Source organism: Carex rostrata, chromosome 7 (assembly GCF_964058835.1).
Source record: "Carex rostrata chromosome 7, lpCarRost1.2, whole genome shotgun sequence".
NCBI classification, from domain to species: domain Eukaryota; kingdom Viridiplantae; phylum Streptophyta; class Magnoliopsida; order Poales; family Cyperaceae; genus Carex; species Carex rostrata.
Window position 1 is genome coordinate 1,175,037 of NC_135924.1, and position 14,047 is coordinate 1,189,083.

Consider the following 14,047-nt stretch of genomic DNA (forward strand, 5'->3'; position numbering starts at 1 on the left):
TAATATTGTCTTGCCAATTGATAACAACTTGGTATATAAAGTCAACCATTATCAAGGAAAGAAAAAGGAAGAAGAAAAGAAGAAGAAAGAAATCTATCTATATCAGAAAAGAACTTTAAATAATCTCATAATTGGAGGGTATAATTGCAACATTTTATACTGTTTAGTTTGGTCCAGTTCAGTTCAACTCGATTTAAAAAGTTTGTAGAATTTATTTTCGTCTTAAAACAAGATTCACCCAGACCCAGTGAGCTAGCTCGTCAGCTCGCAAGCTAGTTTGGGTTGACTTGTCACGATTTCAAGCTGAGATTTTAAATTGAATGCCCTAGGTCCGGCTTGCTCGGCTGTAGCTCGGTCCATAATTAACAAACTGAGCTAGGATCTAACTCGGACCGAGCCAGCTCGTTGCCACCCCTACTTAACAAGAAAAGAAAAGGAAGAAGAAAGAAATTAATTTATATCAGAAAAGAACTTTTGTGGTGATCATTTGTAGTTGGAAAAATAATCTCATAATTGGAGGGTATATTCGCAACTTTTTAGTGGCAGATATGACAAAGTGTTATTTTCCGTGGCTTTATAGATTTTATAATCGTGCCACAATCCAAGGAGGGACTGTCTCCGCATGACTCGGGTCAACATCAACATCAACACGTCATCTCTCTTTTTCCACCTTTTTTTCTTTTCTTAAAAAGGAATAAATAATAAAATCTGATCAAATGAATAACTTGCAATGAAGATTAAAAGAAAGCACAAATTTGCAAGAAATGGGTTTGTACTTTGTACAGTGCACGTTATGACTAAACCACCATGTTTAGTTGTGACCTAAATGGTGAAATAAGGAGTTTAGGCCTCGTTATTCCACCAAACGTGCTTTAAATGAGCCGGCCTAAGATGACATAAGCCGATCTTTAGGCCGGCCTAAATTAAGCCACCTCACATGGTGGTTTAATTTTTATTCCACCTCGTGGCCTAACTTGAATGATTATAATAATATTTTATTTGTATATAATTAGTATATTATTGTTAATAATTATTATTAGTATATAATTATATAATTAATATCTTATATTGTTAATATATTAAATAATTACTATAATAATATTATATAATTAATATCTTTTTATTAATAATTATTATTAATAAATAATTATACAATTATTATGTTATATTGTTAATATATTAAATAATTATTATAATACTATTATAATATTTTATAGTTATTATTGATATATTAATATTATATAATTAGTATCTTATTATTAATAATAATTATTAATATATAATTAATACCCTATATTGTTAATATATTAAATAATTATTATAATAATATTACAATATATTATAGTTGTTATTAATATATTAATATCATATAATTAGTATCTTATTATTAATAATTAATAATTAATATTCTTAATATAGTAAATCATTATTATAATAATATTATAATATATTATAGTTGTTATTGATATATTAATATTATATAGTTAGTATCTTATTATTAATAATTATTATTAATATATAATTATATAATGAGGAGGGTTCAAATGCCTCCATGTTTTTGTGTCTCCATCATGCCTCCATCTCTCTCCATCATTTTCAAAGTTCAAACAGTCGATCCGAACCGCTCAACCTAACCTCCATACTAAAATATGTTTAGAGACCAAATTTTATATTTTTAGGAATTTTTTTACTATTTTTTTAGATAGGTACAAAAATACTGTTTTTAGATGGTTCAGATTTACTGATTTTGTACCTATCTAAAAAAATAGTAAAAAAAATTCCTAAAAATATAAAATTTGGTCTCCAAACATATTTTAGTATGGAGGTTAGGTTGAGCGATTTGGATCAACTGTTTGAACTTTGAAAATGATGGAGAGAGATGGAGGCATGATGGAGGCACAAAAACATGGAGGCATTTGAACCCTCCTCTTATATAATTAATATTTTATATTGTTAATATATTAAATTATTATTTCAATAAGATTATATAATTAGTAATTATTATTAATTTATAATTATACAATTAATTTTTTATTATTAATAATTATTATTAATATTTATATTGTTAATATATTAAATAAATTTTATAATAATATATAATATATTACAATTATTATTAATATATTAATATTATATAATTAGTATCTTATTATAAATAATTAACCAATTTAGGCTTTTAAAACTTTAGTCCTCCACCAACTCTAACCAAACAAGGAATAGTTTAAGCTATGATTTAATTTTAGGCCTCAACCAAACATGAATAATTTAGACCGGCCTAAGTTGGAATAACCAATTTAGGCCTCCTTAGCTTTAGGCCACAACCAAACATGGGGAACAGGAAGTAATATCGGAAATGGATTAAAGTTATGTGCACGGTTCTAATTTGTTTGGTAGGGATTAGATTAGGGAAAGGGAACATGCATGTATTTACGCTTAATATAATTGCCGAGAGAGCTACGTGTGTCTCCATTTGGGCTACAATAACACTTCATCATGTGCTTATAATTAAGAATGCATGTGTCATGCTTATAATTAACACTTCATCATGTGCTTACTTTATTTTTATTTTTTTAAATAACATCAAATTTGAATATTTCAACGAAACAAATACGTTAGATTTGATTTTTTTATGAAAAACAGTAGAGACATAATTTTTTTTCTCCATCACACTTACTGCTTATATATTAAATTGCCTTCATTGATCCACAAGATTAGTGGAGCTGTTTTTTATAGAAACCAAATCTAGCATACTTATTTCATTAAAATATTTAAATTTGATTCTATTTATTAAAAAAAAGAAGTGTTACTTCATCTACATTAGTTTTAGTTAAAAAAAATGGGGCTCTAATAAGTTTATATGTTATATATATGTTTTTTTTAATTATTTTTTTTCTAAATATACAACAACGAGTTATATATTCGGTTTTTATAATTAGTTATTTTTTTATAATATTAATAATAAGTTGGATTGGAGTAACTGGTAATTTTTGCATGGAGAAGTTTGAGATTGGAGTAATTGATAATGACAGTGTGGTGCATGATAAAATAAAATAAAATAACATATCATAATTGTGATGTGAACATGAATTGAAAATGAAGAAGAGGAAAAATAGGACAGAGAAGTGTCTACATCAAGTAGGCATAGCATCTTGGGTGCTACTGCTACAGGGTTTGTAAGTGTAATAGTTATAATCAAAAATAGTGTTTCTGTTAAAAAGATAACAGGTGGTGTGTACTTATCATAATTAATATTAAAATGTGGTCGGGTATCAAATTTTATATTTTTCGTATATTCATTTTAGAAATTATAAAATTGCTGTTTTTTTATAGTCCATACTCCATAATTTCTTAAAAACAACGATTTTGTATACATCTTAAAAAATAATAAAAAAGTTCTAAAAAAATGTGAAATTTAGTCTCCAAACACATTTTAATGCAAAGTACATGTTAAATATTTCAGATCGAATTTTTGGACTTTAATTCTAGTAGACCATCTCTCTATATATAATATTAAATCAAAACATCCATAGTCGAGAATCACGTTCTAAATTTAGTTGCTATATATAATAATATGAAAGGAAGCCGGTTTGAAACTCAAATAAAATATTTTTGTTAATATTAAATTGTTAGACGGCTGAAATGAAAAGTCTATGGACCTTCTTGTAAATTGGTATTTGGTTGCTGGGTTGTAAACGGATCGGATATCATCCGATTTCTTTCGAGTCTGAATCTGAAAAATTACTTAAATTATCTGATCCGTATCATATCTAAGACTATTCATATCCGTATTAAAAAAAATTATAGCAAATAAGGATACGATTTTAAAATTCGAACTTGTAAATTAAGGCCCAAAATTTGAAAATATGTTTTTATAGACGTGAACTTGGGCCTTACTCCGGTTAAATAGTTCCAATGTTAATTAAAAGTTATTTTGGGTTGAAGCATCATCCAAAGGCAACTGTAATGTAATATAAATTGGCCCAATCAGTTTTTATATTTAATTTTTAATCTAAAATAATTCCTCACTACTCACTAGTCACTAAAAGAAAGGAAAATTAAGGAAGTTGAGATTTCTTATTATTGCCATTTGTGTCAAAATAACAATGAAGATTCAAGAATGGTTGCCTATATAGTTATATGTTGTCTATCTCATCCACTACATTATATATATATATATATATATTGCATTGGAGGGATCGGGAAGAAGGGAAGGGCTGCCGAATGATGCATGATATATATTGAAGCAAGTATATATTACTATTATGGGAGGGAAGAGTACAACCCTCGTAGCACTCCATGTGCAATCACCTTGTAAGCGGCCTCTGTCAAGTGGAGCCCATCCCATGATATATATTTTGTAATCAATAAACTTATTATGAAAATATTAGATCTAATATCTATATCCGTCCGATATCCGATCCGTATCCGTAGCGTTTAATATCCTATTTGTATCCGTATCTATATCCGAATCCAAAAAATTAGAATGGATACAAATACAGTTTTACCACTATTCAATCTGTATCCGACCATTTACATCCCTATTTGATTGTCGGTACCCAGTATCTCTTCAAGCAGCATGCAAAAATCTGTCTAGTTTCTTAAAAGGGAAAAAAATGAAAGAAAAAACAAGAATGACAACATTTTGCAAATTAAAAAGAGCATTGTTCTGCTACAGTAGGTCCCTCGATTGAGTTAGTGTACCAACAACTTATAAATCTGGTCCTGATTTTAATACGGACCTTGTTGCATGATATATATATATATATATATATATATTTTTTTTTTTTTGAGAAAAAACACGGTCTATGCCCATATTTATTGAATAGTAGTTCAGTTATATAAAGTGTAACTCCGGATAAAAAGAAGAATAACATTCTCAATACATTTAGAGTTTTTCAAAATTAAAATACAAACATAGTTAAAGATTAGATGGTAAAAAAAACATAAAATTTATAAGGAAAACAACGTCTAAAGTGGATGTTTGTAAAAATTTCAAAAAATGAAGAATGATAGTTAAGTCTACACTTTTGCCTCTAGTTCCTGAATAAGATATTGATATTTGTACATATATTGTGATAAGAAACACATGCATATATATGAGATATGCTATCCACATCTTAAATCTATTTATGCAAAATAATATGAATCTTATTCAATCAGATTTGTATAAAATTAGAGAGTTAATATGGGATATATCTTGTAGTGGTCCGAGACTCCAAAATTTTAATGCCATTAATTTCACTTACTTTCTAGGGATTTGACTCTAGATTGTCCAGTTAGATGGAATTTAACATACAATATTATTAGTAAAGTTTTGAAATAGAACAATTATCTTATTAAGTTTTGATAATATCACTTTTATTAATTTTGTTAGTTTTGAGAAGGAATAAATGACAAAAACTTTAGAGGTAATCTTTAGTGATGAGAATAACTTTTAAATTATTAGGCAACAATATTCCTACACATATATAAATAAGGTCTTTATAATTTGGATTACTCTCATAATTTTTTTTATTAAAACAATTATGAGATCATAACTTATAATGCATATTAGATAATAAGTAACAAGTTTTCGCAACTTCTAAATATCTCAATTTCCTCCAACATCCCATAATTTTTTGTCTTTAGTGTTTACTGAAATGCTAATAATATTCATCGATAATGAATTGCGAAAGTTATATACTTGCATTATTTTTGTCGTTTTTGAATCAGTATCATACTTAACCAATGACTTAACATCAAAACAATGTGATATTTCATCATATTTTTGCTAAAAGTGAAATGAAAAAAATGTGATATTTCTAACAGTGTAAATTTAATCTGGCCAATCCAATTGTTTTTGCTTGGGATAACTCAGATTTAGAATTTCATAATCACACTGAACCTTGATTATCTTAACAAATAAGTTTTAGATATAGAATTTGAAAATAAAAATAAAATAAAATATGTCCCAACCATAATAATATGACAAATAAGATTCAAATGCCTCTATTTTTTGTACCTTCATCATGATTTTTTTTTTAGAACTATAATAACTAAAAATTTAAAACTTATATGTCAAAATAGAACTGTTAGATATAAACCATATCATTTTCACTATACACACGTAAAGATTATGACATTTCAATTTTGTATTGATTAGTAACAAGAGATTGCAAAAATACACTGATGTTGATAAAGTTTTAAATTTTTGTTGTTTGGAAATTAAAAAGTAGAATCATAATTAATAGAGACATTTCAATCGTCTTGTAGAAATCATGTAGCATCTTGTTAGTTCTAATTTTTTGAATCTCTGAGTGCAATGGACCTAATATGTGAAATTTATCTGTAATACTTTTACACAACATAAATTTTCAAGTTGTTATCCATTTCAAATTGAATTATGCACAAGCAGTGGATTGATTTAAGAAAATGTTACATCCCTCTAACCTAAATAAATAAATTAAAAAAATTGCAGTTTTATATTGTATCAGATTTGAAAGTTTAAAACTTGTAGAAAATAAAATCTGTTACTTTTTTTTTCTAAATATGGAATTAAATGTGTTAATTACATAAGAAGTTAATAAAAATACAGATAAAATTTCATAACAACATGAATTGGAAATAGGGCACTTGATTAGTTTTTCTTAGTTGGTGATTGGGGTGGAACTGTAATAGACTAATAGTTGTAATAAAATATAGTGTTTCTGTTAGGTCCTGTTCGGCGTAGGCGCACATAGTAACTGACAGTTCAATTTAACTCATATCCTAACTCCGTTTTCAATTCCATGTGTCCGCCGAACATGACCACTTTAAAAAAAGAAAAAAAAAAAAAAAAAAAGTGGTGGGTTTTGCTTGCGCCACTTTAAAAAAAAGAAAAAGAAAAAGTCATGAAGACAATGCAATTTCGGCAGTTTTTGTGTTAGATTTGAACTGGGCTGAAAATGAGAGAAGTCCATGGGCCTTGTTGCAAATTGGTATTTGGTGTTCATGAAAGTTTCTTCACATCGATCAAATAACTTGTCCAATTATTGTAGCACAACTACATCAAATACCTGACAAGGTGATTTTCTAGCACCAGAGCCAAAGATTCACCCAAGGAAATGGATAAGAGGGAATGAAATCTGCTACTTTTCTTGAACAAAAGGAGGACGCTCCTATTCTCCAATCTAAACTATTGAAAATCGATCAAACGGCTTCAATTACCTTTTTCTTTTATATCAATATAATATATTAAAACGAATCAAATGTAACTGAAGCCGTTTGATCGATTTTGAACGGCTCAGATTGGAGAATAGAAGGGCCATCCTATTCTCAAAAAAAAGAGAAGATTTGCTTCCTGATAAGAGATCTACTGTCAAATGCACAACAAATACCTGACAAGATGATTTTTTTTTTCATATTTTTTGTCATTGTCTGTTTATTTGATCAATTGCTGCTGGATGCTAAATTCAAAGTCAATCCATTAGGTAGTTCATCAATTCATTAGGTGCTTGATCAATGCCTTCAATTAAGATAATGTTGGTTAATGCTGAATTTTTCTCTTTTAGTTTTGAGTTCAAATTTCTTTTCTGCTAAAATTAGTCTTTGATTCAAGAAGGCTCCTTGGTTGTTTGAATTATTTTGAAGGGTTTGGTGATGACATGAGTTTAACCTATAAAAATGAACTAAGAATTTGAGAAATGTTTCTCCTTTAGCAGAAATACCCTTTTTTCTTTTCAGTTGAAGGTAATTAAATACTTGGTAACATGAGCTAGATTTTATGACTTTTGAGTAGTTTGTTAATTTTTTTATGATTAATTGGACAACTAATAAATATAATTTGAGCAACAAATCCTTAATTTGTGCTTTCAGTATTTTGTTTTTCTGTTTAATTATATATATTACATTTTTATGAGGTTAATTAGTTGTATTATATCTCTCTTGCTAATAAATAATTTGTATTACATAATATAAATTATGATGTTTGATTGTTGTTTTCTCAAAGTATATAGGAAGACTTTCTCTACTGTGAAAGTAACTATTTTGTTGCATATAAGTTGCTTATCATTACTTATTATTTGTTGCTGTATTTTTTAGAGAAAGAGAGAAAGTGAGGAGAGAGTGTGAAATTTATTAAAATGAAAATTTGAAAAATTTCAAACCCCTGCTCAGTCTTTTATAAGCACCAAGCTGTCGAAATTCTCGACTGCTCAATAAAGAATTCAGCCACCGAAAATCTCGACGGCCTGAACATTTTTAAAATTCCTGAAAAATATTGGACATTTGTGTTATTTTTTATTTAATTTTCCTATGGAGCCTGTCTTAGCTGTTAAATTAATTTACCATTTAGGTTTATATCTATCTTGTTGCTTATCATTATAATATCTTCTTTTTTGACATTTTAACCCGGCCCTCTCTTTCTTTTGATGACTATGTCTATCACAAATCACAATGCAATTAAAATCTCATAATTAAATTAGGAATCCGTGGGAACATCTACATCTCCTTTTTCAGTCACGAAATTAATATATAATAATTATGCTGATTAAGCTTTTCATATTCTTTATTTATAGTCTAACTAATTAATGCCACCGACGATCCAATTCCTCAAATCGAATCTGAAAGTTTGATAAATTAATTGTAACTCCATGAAAAACAGTGTGTATGTATATATAAAATAGCCGTCTAATTAATTTTATAATTTTTTTGCAACTTAATTAATTCATAGCGACCTTAAGTGTCTACTTCAATTAAATTAATTATTTTCCTAAATTGTATATGAAGAATCGACTGGTGAAAATTAATTTTTGTATATATTTCCGTGAAATATTATAATATGGAAATAAATTGTTTGATTTTGACTTAGTGATGAGTCAATTGACACCTTGGTTGTATTCTGTGTAAAATAAAAAACCAAACATTGTAATGTTTGTGGAAATTAATTAAATTAGAAACACTTTTGAAAAAATCATAGAAAATGACAAAAATAAAAAATTTGACCTTATTTTATTTAAGAAGTAGATTTGACTTTCTCACGTTGACACATGGCCGAACTATCAAAATTTGAAGGGTATATTCGTCAGTTCATTCATCAAATAAGTTAGAAGAAAGCCATAAACTATGTATGACAAATGGGACCCACAATTGTATCCTCCCGTTATCCCGTAGACCCAGTGTCCCATTAGATCACGAGATTGATACATCTAGTCTGGGAAAGCCTTAGATTTAATATTGCCAAAGATACAAGTCTATCCCTGTTAGTATCCATCTATCATGCTGTATGGGAGCCACAAGAAGGACAATATAGATATACTTACAATTAATCCACACCATATAAACAGACAAATAAATCCCCAACCCACCAGCCTGTCACAGTGTCAGTTACACCGTTAGTCCACCACGTGTTCGGTTTCTCTTTACCTTTACAGGTGTTGTTCTACTTCTAGAGTTGGTGCGGAAAACCGGCCTTTCTCATTCTGGGCTTGTTTCAGATTACGGAAACTTAAAGGGGCAGACTAGCAAAAGTATATAACAAAAAGTAGGGTGAATCTTTAATTTTATAAATTTATTGCAACTTAATTCAAGACGACCTTTTATTTTCATAAATTTTATATGAATAATTGATTGGTGAGAATTAATTTCTATATATATTTCCGTGAAATATTATATTATGGAAATAAATTGTTTGATTTTGACTTAGTGATGAGTCAATTGACAACTTGTTTGTATTCTATGTAAAATAAAAATAAAAATACCAAACATTGTAATGTTTGTGGAAATTAATTAAATTAGAAACACTTTTGAAAAAATTATAGAATTTTTTTGTAAATGTAACTCTGTAATTTTAAGTCGATTTTTTAGTTTAAAATAAAAACGAGTCAAAGTCTTGGAACTTGCAATTTTTTTTTTTTGTAATTTAAAAATTTGAACTTACGCGAACTTATATTAAAAAAAATGTAAAAACTTTGACCTTATTTTATTTAAGATATTATAAATATAGTATAAATGTATAGATGTCATCATGTTGTAATTCCGGCCGAACTATCTGGAGAGTTTTCATTTTGCGCGCCATAAAAAAATTACACATTTGGAAGTCATCATTTCATTTCTATAAGTTGATCAGAAGGGTATATTAGTCAGTTTACTCATCAAATAGTTAGTATTAGTAAAAGAACAGGAGAAAGCTACACGCAGCACAACAAAGCCATACACGATGACAAATGGGACCCACAACACGATGGCTAAGTAACGTATCCTTAGAGAAGTACACAAGTACAGAAGGCTAAAACCGTGATTTCACCCATTAGATCACGAGATAGCTCCATCATGTCTGGTCTGGGAAAGCGTTAGATTTAATGTTGCCAAAGATACAAGTCTATCCCTGTTATTATCTTGCTACGTTACGAGGCCACATCAGTATGGTATAATGGTACTATGGTTATGGGAGCCACAAGAAGGACAATATAGAAATATGCACAATCGATCCACTTCATACCAACAGACAAATCCAGACGGACTGGACGAATCCAGTACAACTAAATCCCCAACCCAGCCTGTCTCAGTGTCACTTACACCATCAGTCCACCACGTGTTCACTTATAAACGAGAGCGTATCCTCTTTGAGCTTCGAGATTCGTGCAGAACGTATTTGAACAGTTGAGAGAGGTTTTGCTTTACAGGTGTTCTAGAGTCGAACAAAATTTTCTTGGTGCGGAAAACCGGCCTTTCTCATTCTGCGATTGTTTCAAATTACTGAAACTTAAAGGGGCAGACTAGCAAAAGAGCATAACAAAAAGTGGGGTGAATAAATCGTTAATTTGTGGGAAAGCGCAAAGCGGGCCCATGATGTGGTAATTAATATAACTTGGGTCCACTAACGAGTGAACGGTAAGTCTGTAATGCGCATTTAGTGGTGCGTAGAAATTATTAAATGAATTAATAATAGTTGGTAGGAATTAGGAATTTACGAAAATATCCTTTAACATTAGAGCAGTGCGCCTGTCGGTGGAGGTTCTTTTGGGTAGTGCGATGCTATTCTGTGACTCCAAGCAACAATCCATCACACTTGAGCCCTTCTTCTGCTTGTGCTTCAGGTCAAAGTCTCAAAGACAAAGATGAATAGATAGGATTAGGTCCGATGTGTATTGGACCTATTTTAGGTTCAATTAGATCTAACACTGTATGATTAGCAATAAGATCTGCGCGCACAGAAATTGATACATACAACCACGGATTTTAATACGGAGCACACGAATCTTGATGCAATCGGATGGTCATAGACCTATCGAACCAAAGTATGTCCGATGCCCAAACGAAAGATGAACAATCCTAGTTATAGCTATGACAGGGGCTGATAAGGACCAACGAAGATGCACCTTCAATAAGCCTCAGCCTAGTTAACGAAACCAAACAGAGTAACAAACTGCTACTGCAACTGCTCGTCACCCCCAAAAAGACCCCCAAAGGAAGGAAAAACCATTGCGGCTTTGCTTTTAGATAAACCAATCTATCAAATCTCAAGGGAACTACCATGGATTGTCAGATCTATGGTGTTGCCTTCCTTCTTCTTCTCTTTCTCACCGCATTGCCGTCCTCTACCGGTACCAGTATCAGTACCAGTACCAGTACCAGCGGAGGTATAAACTCTAACTCTGTGCTTGTAGCTTTACTTGACTCACATTACACTGAGCTTGCTGAGTTGGTCGAGAAAGCTCTTCTCTTACAAACTCTAGAAGATGCTGTCGGAAATCACAACATAACAATCCTTGCTCCAACAAATCAAGCCATAGATCGACTTGTGGATCCAGAATTCAAGCGGTTTTTACTTGAACCACGCAACCTTGCTTCTCTCCAATCTCTCCTTCTCTACCACATTATCCCAACCCGACTTCACTCCCCGCATTCAACCGGTTCTTACCTCACTCTTACCGGTGAACACCTTCAACTTCCTCTTCCTCTCCCTGCTGTAAATCTAAATGTAAATGTAAATGTAATCCAACGCCCCGATGGTGTCATCCATGGGATTGACCGGCTTTTGATACCACGGTCGGTACAACAAGACTTCAACCGGCGAAGAAGCTTAGCCGACATATCTGCTGTGCTTCCAACTGGTGCACCAGAGGTGGATCCCCGGACTCATCGATTGAAAAAACCAGCACCTCCTGTTCCACTTGGTGCTCCTCCAGTGTTACCAATCTATGATGCAATGGCACCAGGTCCAAATCTTGCTCCGGCACCTGCGCCGGGACCAGGATCCGGGAAGCATCACTTTGACGGTCATAACCAAGTTAAAGATTTCATCCAAACCCTCGTGTTATACGGTGGGTACAATGAATTGGCCGACATTTTAGTGAATCTCACCTCATTAGCTACTGAAATGGGAAGACTTGTTTCAGAGGGTTATGTTCTAACTGTTTTAGCACCTAATGATGAGGCTATGGCAAAATTGACGACGGATCAGTTGAGTGAACCGGGTGCACCAGAGCAGATAATGTACTACCATATGATTCCAGAGTACCAGACAGAGGAGAGCATGTACAATGCTGTGAGGCGGTTCGGCAAGATAAAGTATGACACTCTAAGGTTGCCACACAAGGTGGTGGCAAGGGAAGCGGATGGGTCGGTCAAGTTCGGGTCGGGTGAGGGATCTGCTTACCTGTTTGACCCGGATATCTATACCGATGGAAGGATTTCCGTGCAGGGGATTGATGCGGTGCTCTTACCGCCTGAGGAGAATGTGCCGGTGTCGGAGGTTACGCCTGCTGACAATAAAAAGCCAGCTGCTGTGACCGGGCAGACTAAGCTAAGGAGAGGTTAGTTACTGTGTTATTTTCTTTTTTACTCTTACTTTTACTTTTACTAGTGAGTCAGAATCTATGCTGTAATAGGAACCAAATTCCTTGTAGAGTTGTGTACTAGCTATGAACTAGAAACTCCAACAAGGTTTCTGGCCATTAAGTCAAATTTGGATGGCAACATTTAATTGCCTTAATTAACAGGCCTGACTCCCTGCAAGGAGGGTTTTAATTTGTAGCAAAATTATTAGACATAATACTGACACCCTGGATTATGCTTTTGAAGAAAACATAATCCGGATAAAAGCCCTATAAGTTTATTGGAACAAATTGTGAATAATTAATGGAATCCTTTCAGCACATGCACATATAAGCTTATAAGTGTGTGGGTATCAAATTTAGAGAAACCCGGTTATCCCTTGGTTAATTGGGAGCAAAATTAAAGCTGAAGTTATGAAATGATTTCTATTTTCAGCCTATGGGTAATATATAGTTCAATATAAAATTACTGAAATTAAATTCATTATTTCTGAAAATGGAGATTAGGGGGCCCTAGTGCAGTCCTTTCGTAAGTCAAGTATTAGAAATATATAGTAGAACAACTCGTATTAGAAATACTGGTCAGGTTAGTACTGTCGAGTGCAACTTTTAGATTATCATAAACTTTATATATGTTGACAAATATCTCTCATTTTTACAATTAATTTAGGGAAATTGTTAGAGACAGCGTGCCAATTGCTGGGTTCCCGATTCATAACCTGCCAATAGAAAATCTGATTGATTGATTGATTCTATGGAGGATATGGATAAATTTAGCGAGCAAGAGCCAAGAGGTGGTTCATGGTTGCGTACTCACCATATATTATTCTTTAGTTAATTTGGCAATAATCAAGGGGTGGGTTTGCAAAATTGTATGTTCAGTTTGTTTATACTTGAGCCCTCTCCTCTATGAACCAAATCATGTTTTATAGTTACTCATATGTAGGTAAAAGTAAATTTTCTTGGTTTTGTGTTGCTATGTTTTTATGTTGGTTATTTATTTATTTTTATGTTTTTTATGTTGGTTTTTAAATCTTATTTAAAAGCATTAAATTGGTCCGGTCGAGTTTATGAACTATATTTAAAATCGGTCCTGAGATCACGAGATGGTCGAGAGCAAAACAATTCTGATAAGTGATAACAATTAAGCAAAGGTTGAACTTGGTAAAATAGTTGCCAAATAACTCTGATAAAGCTCAGCACCTTTATTTGGAAATAGAGTGGCAAGTAAATTAATGATCAGAGAGCTGTTC

General features: G+C 31.5%; 1 protein-coding gene across 1 annotated transcript; it reads left to right on the forward strand.

Annotated features, from left to right (window-relative positions):
• Positions 1-11,409: 11,409 nt before the first annotated feature.
• LOC144557245 (fasciclin-like arabinogalactan protein 16) lies at positions 11,410-13,773 on the forward strand. Its single transcript, XM_078305792.1, has 2 exons — positions 11,410-12,773; positions 13,465-13,773. Exons 1-2 carry the CDS (start codon positions 11,492-11,494, stop codon positions 13,521-13,523), a joined length of 1,341 nt encoding a protein of 446 aa, XP_078161918.1. The 5' UTR covers positions 11,410-11,491; the 3' UTR covers positions 13,524-13,773.
• Positions 13,774-14,047: the final 274 nt, after the last annotated feature.

What these genes read in the sequence shown, in the direction of transcription:
- LOC144557245 (XM_078305792.1), top strand. Translation starts at nt 11,492, where the DNA reads ATGGATTGTCAGATCTATGGTGTTGCCTTCCTTCTTCTTCTCTTTCTC. An exon ending in GCAGACTAAGCTAAGGAGAG is followed by an intron (nt 12,774 to 13,464) that starts GTTAGTTACTGT and finishes CAATTAATTTAG; the next exon opens with GGAAATTGTTAGAGACAGCG.